At 28.4% G+C, this 18,000-nt stretch overlaps 1 protein-coding gene across 1 annotated transcript; it reads left to right on the top strand.

Annotated features, from left to right (window-relative positions):
* The first annotated feature begins 4,945 nt into the window (after positions 1-4,945).
* On the top strand, positions 4,946-17,984 carry LOC123293414 (glutathione hydrolase 1 proenzyme-like). Its single transcript, XM_044874230.1, has 10 exons — positions 4,946-5,000; positions 12,953-13,150; positions 13,546-13,766; positions 14,035-14,230; positions 14,620-14,820; positions 15,081-15,339; positions 15,914-16,104; positions 16,642-16,882; positions 17,614-17,727; positions 17,797-17,984. The coding sequence occupies exons 1-10, from the start codon at positions 4,990-4,992 to the stop codon at positions 17,947-17,949; spliced, it is 1,785 nt and encodes a 594-aa protein (XP_044730165.1). The 5' UTR covers positions 4,946-4,989; the 3' UTR covers positions 17,950-17,984.
* The last annotated feature ends 16 nt before the right edge of the window (positions 17,985-18,000 follow it).

The raw sequence follows: 18,000 nt of genomic DNA, 5'->3' as shown, positions 1-18,000 counted from the left end.
ATATAATTTTATAGTTTAGTTACTAGAAGTAAGATTGCCTGTTAATTTAACTGCTAATAAAAATTGTTGGCTGCGACATATCAATATAAAAAATTATATTTTTTATTCATTTTGTGATTTCAACGTGATAATAATTAAATCTGTCGATGATAATAACAAACTCAAACATATAAAAATCCCAAAATATTTAAAAATAAAATTACAAATAAGGAAAAAATGTTTATACAAATGGCCTTGTGCACTTTGAATGGTAATATCAACTTTTTAATAAAATTCCCGTGGAAAATCCAATGCTCCAACAGACAAATGGTACAATATTCCTCAAGTTTTAAGCTTTAAAAACATACCAAAATTAAGAACTGTGCATAAAATCGAAAAACTTTTTTTGGTAAAAAAACTGACTTTGATAGCTAATTTCTCATAAGCCGTTTAAAGATTCGATATGAATTTTTCACAAAAGACGTATAAAAGGATGATTATTTGATAAATAAAATTTCAAATTTTTTGATAGCTGTTTTTGAATGGTTTGATATTTCTACTAGTCTTAATCATACCATTCAATTGACGGAGCACGAATTTGTCAGAGTTGTCCCACATTGACTGGCTTATTATATCAAAAACTATCGATCAAATGTTTTTAGTCAATTACCACGGTAACGTGTAGCGATTCTGTATCTACGTTTTTTTTTTTTTTAAGTTGGACCGTTTTGGAAATAGAGTGTGCAGAGGTGGAGCGCTTAGCTATATGTACCTTAGCACAGAGTCAATATTTATAAATATGAGGTATAAAATACTTATTTAAGTAGTTTTCATCGATAATTAAGTGACAAAACCGTGTAATAGACAGACAGGGTCAATCGATATGATGTGGAACACACCATTTTCACAATTAAAAAATACATGCTATAACGTAAAATTTAATTTCAGATAAATTTGAATCTAAACATTAAAATATAAACCCAAAATTGTAAATTACAACAAAACAATAATTATTGATAGAAGATAATTCAAAAATGATAAGTTTACGTGCCTTAATTTTCAAATATATAAAATAAAATCATTGAAGTTTGAAGGTGATTTTAAGAAAATCAATGTAGTTACAACAAAATAATCAAAAAACAAGTTTGTTTATTGTCATCATCACATCTTATTATTATTATATTATTATTATTATTATTACAATATTTCTATAAAACAATTTGTTTTTTTGTTTATTCATCATCATTTTATTTTCCCCATACTCCAGTCGCTAGCAATGCTTGTGTGGACAAGAAGAAGTTGGCAAGACGTTGACTATATCCTATGTTTTTTGATCCGTATAATCGATTTTTTAAGGTTTCAGATTCGTCGGCCGATTCGTCAATTTTCCCCTATGCCTTTATTGATGGTTGCCAAAATCTGATTTTGGGGTCATTTCGATGTATAAAATTTTAAAATTTCAGCAGCGGATTGGGAGAGTCGTCCCGTGAGGAGGGTAGGGCTGCTAACTTCATATTACAAAAAAACCAGAGTTCATATCACTAAAACCGAAGACTGTTTTTTTTAATCATATTACTAGCTGTAGCCCGACACACAGTAATATCTAGTAAATATGAAATATGATAAACACCCGATAAAAGAGTTCACAACTTTTAAACGGCTGAACTGAGTTTCATGTAATTTACAATTTTTTAATGTAGATACCTTTACTGAAAATTTTTATGAATCTGTATTTTTCCATGAAAATTTATCATTCTTACCACTTACATAGAAACTTTGTAAACTCTTTGTTACAGGTATGGTATAACTTAAACCGTAATTATTTTTTTAAAGCTAATCAAGGCATTATCAAATATAAATATCAAAATTAAATAATAATTTAATTAACATTAAAATATTTTAATTAACTTTCAACTGATAATGAAATTTATAAGATAGTAAAGATAGTATTAAGTATTGTATTAATATCTTTTTATTAAAAACGCAGTGAAATGGTATTTAAAAGACAATGACAGTGATGTCACTAATAATATTTTCCAAAAGTTTTTTTTTTTTGCAAGGAATCAAATTTGTCTTGTAATAAAGAAAATGATATTTTGAATTGTTAAAAATAAATAAAACATAATTATTTGACATAAATTAATAATATTGCAAAGTTTCGCATTTAGAAACGTTAAATAATATACCTAATGCAAGTTAAATTTACAAAATTTAAAAAACCCCCAACAATTGCGAATTTTTTCTTGGGAATCTCTCCAAACAGGACAGATTTTCTTAAAATATAGCTAAGAACAAACACTCGCAAAAATCAAATCAAATCACAATTTCAAACAAAAAATAAGAAATAAGTCTGTTTAAAAGTAATCTTTATTCCTTTAAGAGCAATGTTGCCACAGACAGAAACACAGATACATAGATGCACTCGTTAAACTTATAGCACCCCTCTTTTTGCGTCGGGTGTTAAAAATAAGCATGAATATAATTTAAAAGATAGATTCTATGGATGTATGGCCCGCGTAACCGATTTACTTAATTTTCGAACTCAAAACTAGTCGTTAGATCTAAGGCAGGTTATAAGAACTTCAGTTTGCTGTCTCTGTTCATTTTTGATTTATCGTACAGACTCGCAGACGGGATGATAAATGGAAAGTGGGAAATGAACTAATTAGACGACTTTATGAACACCAATACCATAAATTTTTGTTTCTACCGTAGGTTTTTGTTTCTACCATCAATAATTTTAAGCGTTACAATCGTTAGACTTAGTATAATATACTCTAGATTTATAAATAAGTGCAAAGTTAAAGTAAAATCAGTGAACTCGCTAAAAAATGCTACGGAATTATTAAAAAATGATCAATGTAATTAAATGATCGCAAATATTATGTGTAATATAGATTGTGAGACTAGTAAAGCCTCCCCCACTTTATCTAATGGCCTTCTGTTGTTGTATATATCATGTACATTCAAATGTAAAAAAATGGAATAGTAAAAAAATATTTGTAAACTGAAAGCAAAGAAGTTTCAAAGAAAATTGATAACAATGCAGATTATGAAAATCTAATAAAACTTATTCTAATATGGCGGTTGATTTTTTATATTAACTCTTGAGAAAATGATGTTGGGTGATTCCATGAATTATTGTACCATGAATGAAAAAAAATATTACTGTTTTTGATGGTAATAAAAATACTTTAGTATGGTGTCAACCTTAGACTATAGAGAAATGTCCTAATGTCCGAAAGTGGGAACTGTTAAAGAAAACAACTTCAATTGAAAAATTGAGATATATTTACATTAGTAACCGTTGGTGGTTATAATCCAAATCGTAATTTTCAACAAATTTTTACATTTTGGTTATAGAGCAATGTATTAACTTCACTTTTACATTGATGTCTGTGATTCCGCATTAGTTTGCGTTTATTCGGGGACTTCTGTTAATATTAAGAGACTGAAAATTTTGATAATTAGTTAAATTGTAGTAAATGATTTTAACAGTAATATTAATCCTCTGATCATTTTCTTGTAAAACCAATATTTACAGAAATATTTACGATAATTGATTTTATGAATTTGTATATCATAAATTTTACTTAGGTGCCTTGTTTCGATCTCAGTACCTCCTGCTTAGAAATAGACTATTAAACCTCTACGCTACACATCTCTGTGTTAATAAGTATAATTATTAATATTGCAGTGTTTTAGGCAGTTATATAAAGTTATTTTCATCATTTTAGAATTTTAATGCGTGGACTAAACATAATAATCTAATAAGATTTACATTTTTTTTACTTGTAATTGATTATGCTTGAGTTATTTTATCGAGGCCAACTTTTTGAACTTTGTAAAGTTTTTTTTCGAGCCTTATAGTATCTACAATTTAATTAATTCGAATTTTTATTTTTCTTAAATGTAAGTTATTTTAAATCAGAGTTAAAAGATCGAATCACTTAAATTAAACTGTGTGCATTAAAAATGCACTTTTTTTTTTAATGTTAGCCTCGGTTAAATAACTCAAGCATAGTATGCGCTTTACTCATATTTTTAACTAATTTTTTAATCACAGTTAAATTTGATTACTGGACAAATACAATTGTAGCAAACTAACCTCAAATCAAAAAAAAACTGAAGTTTGCTTTTAATGGATTTATACGATGTGTTTTGAACATAGAATATTATAAATAGAGAACGCGAGGGATTGTTACGCTAGCCTGTAAGTGGATGCGATATGATGAATGAGAGACAAGACTGCCAATGAGTTCCCCTGTATCTTTGTTATATTTATATGTCATAATCATATGATGCATAGAGATTTTGTGTCTCTCCAATAATGTAATCAATATGTAGCCAATGACTTATAGATCACACCAGGACACAGGAGAACTCACTGACAGTCTTCTCCCTCATTCAGCATATCGCAAGTTTTGGGCCATGGCGTTTTCTAGTTTAATATTCTATGGTTTTGAATTGACTTATAGAGATCGACTATTTTACGCTTAACAATTTGCGAGCACTTCATTTGAAAGTTAACATTCTCAATTAAATTCGCGAATAATAGAGGTAAACATTCGCATTCGCTGAATCTACAAAATACAACATTCTTCCCATCACTATTGTGAACCATAAGGATCGCACTTATACGGACAACTTGTTTGTTTGAATTCTACTTAGTTCATTTTTTTTAATCAACAGTGTACATATGTATGAATTGTCTGGTACCTCTATATTATATATATAGTTAGTTTATAACATGAATGTTATTCATACATAATCCATGTTAAAGGCTTATTAATAAAATAAAATAAAAATTCATACATCATTTAGATAAATAATTTGTAGGTAGAATGTTGTTGTTGTTCGGTTAAATATTTTGTGTGTCACACAACAACATAAATAAATGTAATTTTATTTATGTTACTATTAATTTATTAATATTTTTAATTTATTTATTTACCACTGTGATTTAATTTTAAGTGTGTATTTTAATTTTAAAATAAAAAAAATCCAAACATGCAAAACAGGTAACATAGAATTTAATGACATTGTTTTTTTTTTTTTTTTTATTGAAATTACTAAAAATATGAACTACATGATTGTTTTAAAATTTGTTTTTACCGGATAAAATAGTATATTCTCTTCTCGTAAGTCTTCTCATTCTGTACGATTTTTCATGTAATTACAAGTAGCTAATTTCACATTGCTTGTGCCAAATTTAATTGTCAAAATAGCATTTGCATGGAACTATTCGCACCGTGTGTGAGTTTTATTGGAGGCGTTTCCATGGTAACGATACCCTACTTTAATTATAGAATTAAATGGATGCATATATAATTGTATGGATTGCATTAATGACTTACATTGAAAATTTAATATTATTGTCTCACAAATTTAAATAAATAATTATGATAATTTACATTTGAAAAATAATATTTGTGCAATTTGATTTCTTATTTTCACAATTTTTAATGCATTAGGTTTAATTAATTAGTGTTTTTCAATAATTTTAATTTGACATTTTCTATAACATGTAAAGAATTGCAAATTAGTCATAACTGCCTCCTTTATCGCCAAAATTTTTCACTGGAAGCGCTGGCATCGATTTTATTGTCCCTACCATGACTACAACGAATAAATAAATTTTTCTTACGCAATGGGCAATTAGCCTCTAACACACTCGAACGATACGCAAGCACTCAATCCTTTAGTGCTTCTAAATTCACCCTCATATGTAATTGACAATTTTGCATACTTGTTACGCAATATTTTATTTTAATTTACAAACTTTTACTTCTTTGATACCAACGCAAATTTTAAAATTAAGTTTTATTTTTACTCCGAGTATACAATGTCAAGGGTTATGTGTTTGACCGGTATGTATGTATGTTCATCTCTTCCCATCTAGCCTCTAAACTATTTATCATAATTTGACAAATGAGGTATCATTAAAAGCGTCTTGATCGTCCGCTGGTTATAGATTATGTGGCGTCACATTAAATTGAATATGGTGCCCTCTAAAGAAGTTATGATCAAAAAACAAATTCCGATTTAATGATAGCGTGTATGGTATTAAATGAAAGGGCGTAATTAGTACTTTTCAAACAAATATATATTGTTATACTTAATTACAAAATTATAACCGCAAAATAGTTTAAAATGTATGTTTTTAGTCTATTCCCTCCAAGCTTCTAAACTACTCTTTATAACCTCCATGTACTTATCATAATTTGACAAATGAGGTATAGTTAAAAGCGTCTTGATCGTTCGCTGATTATAGGTTATACGATATAAAAGTAGACATAAAGTCGTGAACTAAAAACAAATTTTTATTTCATAATACCGTGTTAGGTATTAAATAAAAATGCGTAACTAGCACTTTTCAAGTATACCTACCTATACATATGTAGTTTATCGCGAAATTATAACCTCAAAATAGTTTAAATTGAATAAAGTTAAAAAAACTAAAACCCCGATGCCTACAAAATCACGTTCTTAAAAGTATGAAAACAAGAAAATATTTTCATCTGAAATTGTTAATAACTCTATAATAAGATTATTGTTTTGAGTGAAAACACGTCGAGTCAGATATTGAGAGGGGAGTTCAAAAATGGTATTTAGAGAATTTTAGGTTTCATTCCTTAATTCCTAGCCACCCCAACATTGAAATTTCAAATGGCACCCCCTATCTTGTGATACGTCATTTGAAAGGACATAAAATTCTCTATTCAACCATAATAAAAAAATGAAATCGATCGATTGGTTCTTAAGATAGACTGCACAGAAAATGGAAGGTATCCACCCTTAATAACTCTTCACCTGTGAATATTTTTTTAAGTGCTTTGACTGTACTTTCTTGGACAATATTTTTACCTGGTACTTTGCCAAACCTAGCAGGAAATAAAATTGCACAAATTTATATGGGGATTTTATGGTAAACGATCGGAAAATTGTGAATTTTTTTTCCTTATACGTTGTTATAATGTATGTTATTATACTGTTACACACTGCGTCAAATTTAACTTTTTGGTGCTTTAAGGTAGTACGAGCACCAATGCAATTTTAGATTTAGGGTTGAAATTATTTACACCTTATTTTCAACTTTGTTTATGAATTTTGTTATAACTTCATGAATGTAGACGAAGAATAAGAATACAATTTTTCGATAACTGCCTTGATTTTCTAAATATCGAAAGCTAAATAATTAAACAAAATTTTCAATTTCTCTTGGGTTTTTTGGAGTTCCCATACAATTTTTTTGCTCTCGATCTTATTCAACTGTTTTAATGATTAATTTTTGTGATAATTTTATTTATAATAAATTATAAAAATGCGGAATTAAAAAGTTAATGTCATCATTAATTTCACTTATCTTTATCAATTTGTTTTAAAATTTAAATTAAATTAAATTAACATAAAAATGTCATCTCTTAAAAATTAATGTTATCACTTTATTGCAGTCAAATCTTTTATAATTTTGTAATTTTTTTGAAGGAAAAGTAATTTTTTTCTTGGGAAAAAAATTATTTTTGGAATCTACATGCTTTGAAAACATGCCTAATTAATGTGGCATGGTCTAGCTAAATGGAGTAATTAAAATTAAAATTAAAAAATCTTTATAATTATTGAACGAAATTAGATTACCCACCCTAGAAAACTAATTGGCCTCCCTAGAAAAATTCTACGTTACGCTAATGGTGAGCATACCGTTTCGGCAATTTTTATTCGATATGTTTGTATAGTTACAACGATAAAAAGAAATAAACATAAAATTTCTAGAATAAAATTTACGCTATTTACAGAAATGTATGGCGCAAACCATGCGTTTATCTAGTTCTAATCGTAAGAATGATATGCAAATATAATGACGAGTATGAAAATTTAAATTACAAAATTGACCTTGTAAAATTGTTTAACCATTATTAAATTTTTGATAGCAAATTATTTATTGTTTTCACTCGGAACAACAATATTAAAAAAATTTTATCTTTTTCGTTTATACAGTATGTTCTGAAAGTCCTTTGCCACCATTTAACCCGGCGACCAAACAGAACATAGCCCTTGTTAAACTGAATAAATTACAGGTAAACTGAATCAATCAATCTTATGTCAATATTAGTTTTCTGTATTAAGGAAATAGGTATGGCTTTATTACTAGCAATTACCCACCCGCTTCGCTGGGTAACTTCAATTATAAATAAATAAATACATAAAAGTATTTCAAAAATGACGTAATTGCATACAATCTTTCATCTCCAATTTTATTCCCTTAAAGAATGAATTTTCATAAAATAGTGATAGAATAAACTTTTGGTCAAGTTTTATACTAAGTTCGTAAAACAGTGGAAAATGATTTTAAGATATAAGTTACTTCTAAAAGAGATTCTGAACTAATTATCTTACTTTAATGCAGTCGAGCAAAAATTATAAATTAATGCCATGTTTACAAATTCTCGAATAAATCAATATTTAGTCTACTGCCTATTTGTAAATTAATTAAAATTTGATGTCTTGTCAGAAAAAGACTCACGCGACTTTGATAATAATATGTACTACTTTAAAACACTAAAAAAAGTTTTGACTATAGAATGCAGAATTGTCGACAAATATCTTAGGCTACATTTTATTTTCTAAAAAATTAGAGATCCGTTCCAAAAAATAAAACCCATGAAAATATATAAAAGAAAGTCAGCGCGTTTTTATTTTTTGTATTTGTCTCCGTCCCGAATAGAAGAATAAATATTAAAAAAAGCTTCCCTTCGCCGCCCAAGGATGTGTAACAGGGGGGGGGTAACATTTTGTATAAAAATACGACATTATAAAAATAAAACCCATGAAATTGTGAACAAAAGGGAGATATATAGCGCCGTTGTAACATGCGAAACCAAACATCGTATGGCTATTTATGAACTGGAGTTACTGGAGTTGCATGCGAGCACAGCGATCTCCAAGAAGTGGGTCTAATAGTTGCGGGGAGGAGGCTACACGTCTGTTTCGTACATATAAGTGGCGTTTTCGTTCGGGAGAATATATAAATATTAAAATAGCTAATAGGTACTACAAAAATATCCATTACTTCTTTAAATGGCTAATTAAATTTTGTTATAAATATATTATGTAAATATACAAAAAGAATGCTGATACCAACATTAATTTTGTATAAATTTATATTTATAAATTTTTAATTAATTTCATTAATTATAGAATATGTCATTTCATTCTTAAATTTTATGTGCCTTGAAATAATAATTGAAAGATTATTAATTTATTATATTGAAAGCGGATAGGCACAAATACCATTGAACTTGAATTTCTTTAACAAAAACTTATTTTATTACCTAATTTTGTTTGTTCCACATCAAACTTTTTTAATTAGCTTATTATTACATTTATTAAGTCATTAAAATTTTATTTTTTACAATTTTGCAATATTTATTTTCATTTTACTGCAATAATAACTGAATTATTTTAGTTTAGGAACATTAAAACCGTAAGTAAATATTTAAAAAAAAAAAAAAAAAAAAAAAGGATTAAAAGCTTGATATGATAAATTATAATATTTTTTATCCAGAACCTTGCTTTTGATAAATAAATGTTTCCATTTCCCCTCTAAAATTCTTTATCGTACGAACATATTATTATATATAATTCAGCAGAATTATTTGAATCTAAAATTATCTTTCTTTATAAAAAATTTTTGCTAATATTTATTTTATTTAAAAAAAATTTTAACGAACAATGTAGGTCTTTTTATAACGAACAACTTTCTACTTTAAAGCGATCTTCCTTCTATTTCTTATCATCATTTACCAAATCGGGGCAAATCGAAAAAAATTTATTCTTTATAAAAAGCTCTGCTTTCAAAAATATTAACATTAAGCTATCACTTTTGACATAGAATTTATAGGGTGTCACTATAATTGAGCAAGTTCGATAGGAATGTTAATGGTTGTTTTAAATGAAAACCATTTTGAAAAGATAATAAGGGGAACGGTTCAAGAAATTACTCTCGAAATATGTAGGAGTGCATTTAAAGAATTTTGTAAAAGAACAATTACATGTATGGAACGCGAAGTAGGATACGTTGAGACAAAAACGAACCGAACATAACTGTTTTTACTTACGTAAACAATCTAAATTTTAACGTAATGAATTAAAAATAAATGTTCTGTAATAATTATTTTGTTATAAATTTTTTAAATTCGCAAATAAATATTTTAATTACGATGACTAATTAATTTGGATAACAGATAACGTGTTTTATAAGTAGGATTTGCAAAATTTAATTAAAAATTGAAGTAGTCAAAACATTCCCATTGTTAACAATTCATTCCTAAACAGTTATCTTCAGTTCGTTTTTGCCTCAACGCATCCACCAAACATGTAATTTTACTGTTACAAAAATTGTTTTCTATACATTCCTACATATCTCGGGAGTTAAACGATTTCCTGATTTCGCCGATTTCTTGAACCGTTTCCCTTATTATCTGTTCAAAATGGTCTACATTTCTAAACGACCATTAACATTCCTATCGAAATTTCTCAATTTGTGGACACTCTATACATTCTATATCAACAGTGCATAGCTTACTGTTAATATTTTTGAAAGCAGAACTTTTTATAAAAAATAAATTTTTTTCGTAAACCTGATAAAAAAAAAGTTTTATCATATGTTACCAACTTAGCTAGACATCCTGTAGATACATCTACAAAAGTAGCTTTCGTAAGTACACTCACTGTCAGAAAAAGTGCCACAGTTAAAACCATTCTAAGCGTACGCATCATATGTTATGTTATAATAGTAACACTTAGAATGTTTTAAAACGAGCATTTTTTGTGACATTGAGTATACATACAGCCTTGTACAGTACAAGGCTCATTGTAAATCACTGTTTAAGAAATCAACGTATCATTGTTTTGGTACATTACCGCAGCAATGAGACTGAAACTCTAATTTTTTTAAACAATAATATCTAGTCACCATGCCATGGCGCATTCGAGTCTGTCAAAAAGATTATAATCACAAATTAGTAAAATGAATGTATAAAAAATGAATTAATTTTAAATTTTAGTAATAAAATCATTTAGAAATATTATTCGAATTATTTGAAAATAATTAAAATATCACTACAGAAAATAATATTGATAGCGCTACTTGGTGGTAAGACTTATAAAAACTATGAGTATTTACAAAATTTTAATATTCGATAAGGTTCCCGATAAGTTTTTAAGAAAGAGTTGACTATATCGTACAGGCACTAAACAATGCTTCGGTGGCACTATCAACTGCCTAAAATATTTAAATTCCATATCTCATCTCAATTCATTCTTTTCTAAAAAAAAGTAATGTTGTTAATATTTTTAGGAATTTGTTTCGAATACAAAGTTCTGGTGCAAATCGTACCCTTTCGAAATAAACTAGATATAGGGAATCATAAAAATTCAATGTTCTGATCTAAATAACTAGATACAATGGTGTATAATCTGTTTAATGTCTTAATATCACATTATTAAGTCTGTCAGGCAACTCCGTTAGTAATCAAATAATCTTGTGATAATCATTGTCTAAAAGTGCAATAAAATAGTGACGCTAGCTACTTCAAATTTGATTGCAAGTATTATTTATTTTATAAAAAAAAAAAAATTTAAAACTCGTTCTGAATCGATTAAAGAGGATTAGGCACTATTTCTATATCTTAGCCGAAATAAAAGTACCTATTAATAAACCATCAAAACCATTCGAGCATTCACAGTAAATCCTCTCAACACAAATAGTAACGAAATCCACATGGAGCTATTTGTAGTTGATTCTGGATGTCTAGTCTCTGATCGAAATTATACAAGGTAATCAAATTTGACGCAAAAAACTAGCGTCAAGCGTCACCAATCGCACCTTAATCATGAATAAATAGACCAGAATGAGCTAATATCTTCATTTTAAAAACAAAAGTATTACAGTTATAAACTACATTGTTTGAAAGTAATTAAAAGATACCTAAAACTAAATCTTTGATAAGATAATTTAATTTTATTTTTATAGCCCTATTCATTAATGTGTATGTACTAGTGATGTGCTAGGTATCCGTTTCTTTTTTAGCAAGTTTTATATGGATCTTTATACAATTTTTTTTTTATTTTATGACTGTCTCTTGACCAGGCTATATGTTTATGGATGCTCCCAAAGGCATTGCTTCGTTTACACGCATACAAATACGTGTTAAAAGAAGGTATAGGGTAATTAGGCTCTATTTGTGGGAAGATATTTTCCTGAGGTATATATTTTTAATAGGCAATTTCGATTGAAAATAATTTTGGGCGTAAAAGAACGCAGAGCTAGCATTAGTTAACGAAATAAAAGTTTTATACCTTTTTTCCTTCATTAACGGCAATTTTCTTTCTTGGATTTTTCGAATAAGACTCTTTTAGCTGACTTTAAAAATATACATAAACATTTTTTAAAAAAATCATCAATATTGGAGCTGCTTTTGAGGACTTCTTAAAAATATAGCTATTTTATATATTCTTTGAACCGATTACAGAAAAATTTACGCACCTTGTCTAAAAATTGAAAAGAAATTTCCTCAATGAGAATCCAATAGAATGCATTGGGATGTCGAGTTTTCTAATCATCTGATATTTGGCAACCAATTTTTTCTTAAAACTAAAAATTTTAAGCTTTTATTTGACGCCAAGATCATCGTTTAACTAAGAAGTTAAGCAACTGTAAGGAAATTTGTAATTCCAAAAATGATTGTCTATAGTGAAGCGACTTACTAGGGTCTTGGGGTGACATGCCAACAATTACTACTTTACAAGTACTATCTTTTCCAAAAATACAAACGTATAATATCTTTCACCTATCAGGTGCCTTTTTCAGCGGATGTCTCTGCCATCCACGCCATACAAAAACTTCTTATTTAAATACTTTTGAATTCGAATACTAAAGCTTCATATTTTATTAACAAAATTTTTGTTACAGATCTTGGATATCTAGGTCAAAACTACTTTTTGCAGTTTTAATAGTAATTTTATTAATAACATCTCTAACATTGGGTTTATATTTTGGACTTAGTGAAAAAGAAAATATTTCAAACTTCCTTGAAGATGAGCCGTTTAGTACGTCGTTTAAACATGCTGCAGTGGTCACAAATGGAAGAGAATGTGCAGCTATTGGAAAGTGAGCATATTTTTTATAGACCGTTAAAATTGGTTCGGTAAATTCTAAAAATTAAAAACCTACAACTTTATGTTTTTCAGAATTTAAAGCAAATCGTGACATTTATAAATATCTAATTTTCTCGGTCTAGTATGTAAATACCTTCGGTATAGTATATAAATACCTTATACAAGGTATTAGAGGAGTGATCTACAGCCTTCTGCAATTAATTTAATTTAATATTATCATTTTAAAGTTAGTTCTAAAAATATTTTATTCATCTTGCAAATACATGCTTAAAACAGTAGATGATTTAAAATTTATTTCTGACCCATCCTTGTCAGGCTTGGTCGTATAGAACTAAAACTATACACACCAACTTTTTCAAAAACCTAATTCATTAATAATTTTTACAGAGATATACTAATAAGAGGTGGATCTGTTGCTGATGCAGCAATTGCAACTCTATTATGTGAAGGTGTTGCATGTTTCCAAAGCATGGGAATTGGTGGTGGATTTCTCTTAACAATTTATGATCGTAAGAAGAATATCATTGAAACATTAAATGCGAGAGAAGTTGCTCCATTAGCTGCACATAAGGATATGTATAAGAGAAATGCAACACTTTCATCTGTTGGTACGTAATATTCCCGTTCTATAATCTATACGTAAATTGGACAAATCTGCTATAAACATCCAAAGATTAACACCAGCATTTTTATTAAATGTTATAATTTTACAACTGATTATAATGCCTTCTCATTTTAAACTGGTGTTTAAATAAGGCAAAGGAAAGATCGAAAGTAGTTACAAAATCTGCACAGCCTTGCTATGGATATACAAGAAAAGAATCACTTTTAATTTTTTCCTATATTTCAGTAGTAATTTGTTTCATATTTTAACAGGAGGTTTAGCAGTTGCTGTGCCAGGTGAAATAAAAGGCTATGAATCATTATACAACAGATATGGTGGAAAATTACCCTGGAAAGAGCTATTTGATCCAACCATAAAATTGTGCCGTGAAGGAATTTTAATTACAAATTATACCGGTAAAATATTAAAATCTAAAGAAAAGCGAATTCTTAGCGAACCTAGCCTGAGGTAAGAAAAGTTTAATATGAAAAAAATACATTTCTATCGAAATGCAATAACAGTATCTTTTAAAATATCATTGCATTAAATAAAAGTAAAGTAAATTTCTATATCTGTAGCCCAGAAATATCACAAAAAATAAATTTTCCATGGGAGCAAAAAGCCAACATTTTATACATATACTTTTTCTGTTTCTTTCATTTAATATCTTTACAATTATTACATTTGTTTCATGTGCTTATGGATTTTCTTTTAATGAAATATTATGGTGCCATCCGACGCTTAACAGTAACACAATGGCCCTTTAACAAAATTTGAAATAACTATCGGGATTGCGCCCTTTTTATTCCGGGCCATTGATAAATAGTTTTAATTTTTAATAATATGATTAATTTCAGAGAAATATTTGTAGATCCTAAAACAAACCGAGTATGGAAAGCTGGTGATAAAATGAAAAGATTGAAATTAGCTGAAACTTTAGAAACAATTGCTTTGGAAGGTGCTCAAGCTCTTTATACAGGCAAAATAGCTCAAGACCTGGTAGATGATATTAAGGCGTTTAATGGCATTATTGAGTTGGCCGATCTCGAAAAATATGAGTAAATATTTAATCAAATTACATTTGACTTAATTAGTTATTATTTCACATTCACATATGAAAGTTCTCTAATTATTATCAAATTGTCTTGCCTTATTAAAATGTTTCCCAAGACTGTCGTCTGTTACTCACACAAAAGTAACTCGAAAAAGCCTTGTTCTTATTTTATTTTACCATTTTGATCAAATGAGTTGTATTATTGAATTTGAATATACTTCTTTAATTAATATTTAATTATTCATTATTTATGCATGTTTTTAGGCCAAAATGGGGAGATCCAATTTCATTTAATTTTACTGGTAAAAGTGGTGAAATTTATAAAATGTTTTCATCACCATTACCTGGCAGTGGTTCCGTTTTAAAAGTTATTATGAATATTTTAAATAATATGTCTGGTGATTTCTTACCGCATGAACTGTCCAATAACCTAACATGGCATCGAATTGTTGAAAGTTTCAAGCATGGCTATGGAATACGTACACACTTAGGTGATTCGGACTTTGTACCAAATATGAATGAGGTAAGTGTTTTGATTTACGAAAATTAACAAAATTTACTAAATTCTTCGTATTAAATTACCAATGAAATGGTCACATATCATAAGACTACTAGTGGCTTGATGAATAACAAGTTTTATTCGGCTTAAAAATTACGAAAATTTTGGTAAATGAAACTAGATTTTTGTGATTTTCTGCTTTGAAACCAACTTTCATTCAGATCTAGGGTCAGTATATATTTTCAACAACTTTTACCCTACGAAAATTGTCATAGCCGGGAACTCTATTAACAGAGGATCAAAGAATCTTAAAATTGATGAATATCCATTAAGGACAAATAAGAAGATAATTGAATATAACTAATGATGATGATGAATATTCATCAATTTTAAGATTATTGCACAATTAAAAATTTGCAGGGTCCTCTGGAAGTCTCCGAGTATGAGAACACCACGACTTTGCAACTGAGTTCCCAAAATATATTCTTGCCGTAGTTCTTATATACGCAACACTTGTAGCTTTTTCCAAGAACCTTTGTCATGTGAACTCCACTTATTACCGAAACTTTATGTATTACAGAAATTTTTGTTGTTTTAGTTCATTGAAAATGTAACTAGTCAGAATTATATAAATCAGCTTCGATTGAAAATTCATGATAAGTACACAATAAATGATCCTGCATATTATGGTGCTGACTTTGAACAAGTAGAAGATCATGGTACAGCAAATATTGGATTAATTGCTCCAAATGGTGATGCAATTGTAGCAACGGGAACAATCAATTTAATGTAATTTTTATGTATTTTGAATGTTAAAAATTTTAAATTCAAGGCCCAGAAAACTAAATTTTAATAGTTTAAACATTCAATGTTGATAAATCATAACTAATAAGTGATCAGATAATGGTACCTAAAGCAGAAGAATAAATGTCTTTATAACTAAACCATATGTTAGTTCCGCAAATTTTTCTATTTGTTAATGAAGAATAAATTGTCAATGAAATGGTCAACTTGTATCACGTATATGTTCTACATGTATAAGAGTTTTTCGACAATTTTACGATGACCCATAAAACACAATCTTATATAACTTATACGTAATACAAGTTTCCTATTTATTAATTTTTTAAGTTAACTTTAACATGCATCGTTTCATTTAATAAACAATTTATTGTTTTTAATGATATAAAAAAATAGTTTACCTTCACGGAAATCAAAGCTTTGCGTTGCTCAATGTGTGAGTCGTGATCATAGGTTCCTCAACTCAGGACGATACAATTAAAATTGCAGTAACAACCTTAATACTAATTTTTTTTTTCAATTTAGATTAGGTGCATTCATTCGATCAGTAAAAACTGGAATCATTTTAAACGATGAAATGGATGATTTTTCGAATCCATGGGCGGATAATTCATTTGGACTCAAACCCTCACCAGCAAATTTTATAATGCCCCAAAAACGACCGTTATCATCAATGTGTCCATCAATTGTGCTTGATGAAAATGGTGATGTTCAATTGCTCATTGGTGCTGCGGGTGGTTCAAAGATAACAACTTCCGTGGCATTAGTAAGTATCCATTTTTACAACAACAAAAAATATGCTATGTATAGAAGCGGCATTTATAATCTTTCATAGTACCCGCGAAGCCTCGAAAAGGGCGCTTATGTGATGCTTGTAGGCATCAACTGAACTTAATTTTGATGCTGCAAATACATATACATTGCATCTAAGGTAAAGGTGGGTGCCTCTCGTCCTAATTTGAGAAACAGTTCCAAGTGGCTTCTCAAATAGGCTCAATGTAACCTTTGCTTGAATTATATTCAAAACAATTCAATTATGAGAGTGGTTTGCGGTCATATATCGACATTATTCGAATATGCGAATTCTACAAAAATATCTTGAGACACTAAGAACGAATTTCTGTTTAAAAAGTCCATCTGCACATTTCAGCGTACGTATGTATTGGTCTTAAGTTTGTTTACTTAACAAAACATTAGCTCTGATTTTTTTTCACGGTCTTGAACTAAAAGTTGCCGCCCATGCACACTGAAATGAGTAAATTGCCCTAGAGTTTCTGGTCGTTATTTTTGGGTATGACCCCAATCGTTCTTGGTTAAATACTGAAAATACTGATCGCATTAAAAAAATGTCTAAATACGTCTATTTAATTTAATAATATAGTTTAGTAAAATCTATTTAGCCAATTCGTCAAAATTCAAAAAATGAGACAAATCCAAATTCGATTGAATCAAATATTGATAAAATTTGTATGATTAATAAAAATTTAACGTTTGTAGGTTACTATACGGAATTTAATTTATAAACAACCAATTGTGGAAGCTTTATGTGCTGAACGATTACATCATCAATTATACCCGATGAAAATTTACATGGAATATGGTTTTAGTGAGGTAAATACTACTCAATATTAGTTCAAGCGGAAATAAATTGATTGTATTATAAAAACAATTTTTTTTCAGCAATTAATAAAAAGTTTATTATTAAAACAACATAAAGTTTCCTTATCAAATCCAAATGATGGATTTGCAGCTGTAACAGCCATATCAAGAGAAAACAATTCGTTTGTACCATTTTCAGATATACGACGTAATGGTAGTGTAGCTGGATTTTAATTTAGAATGGAAAAATTAATAAAGAAAAATTTGTAAATTTTTGAAACGTAA

Source organism: Chrysoperla carnea, chromosome 2 (assembly GCF_905475395.1).
Source record: "Chrysoperla carnea chromosome 2, inChrCarn1.1, whole genome shotgun sequence".
Taxonomy (NCBI): Eukaryota; Metazoa; Arthropoda; class Insecta; order Neuroptera; family Chrysopidae; genus Chrysoperla; species Chrysoperla carnea.
Note: the sequence above shows the minus strand (reverse complement) of the source record. Positions and strands in the feature narration are given on the sequence as shown.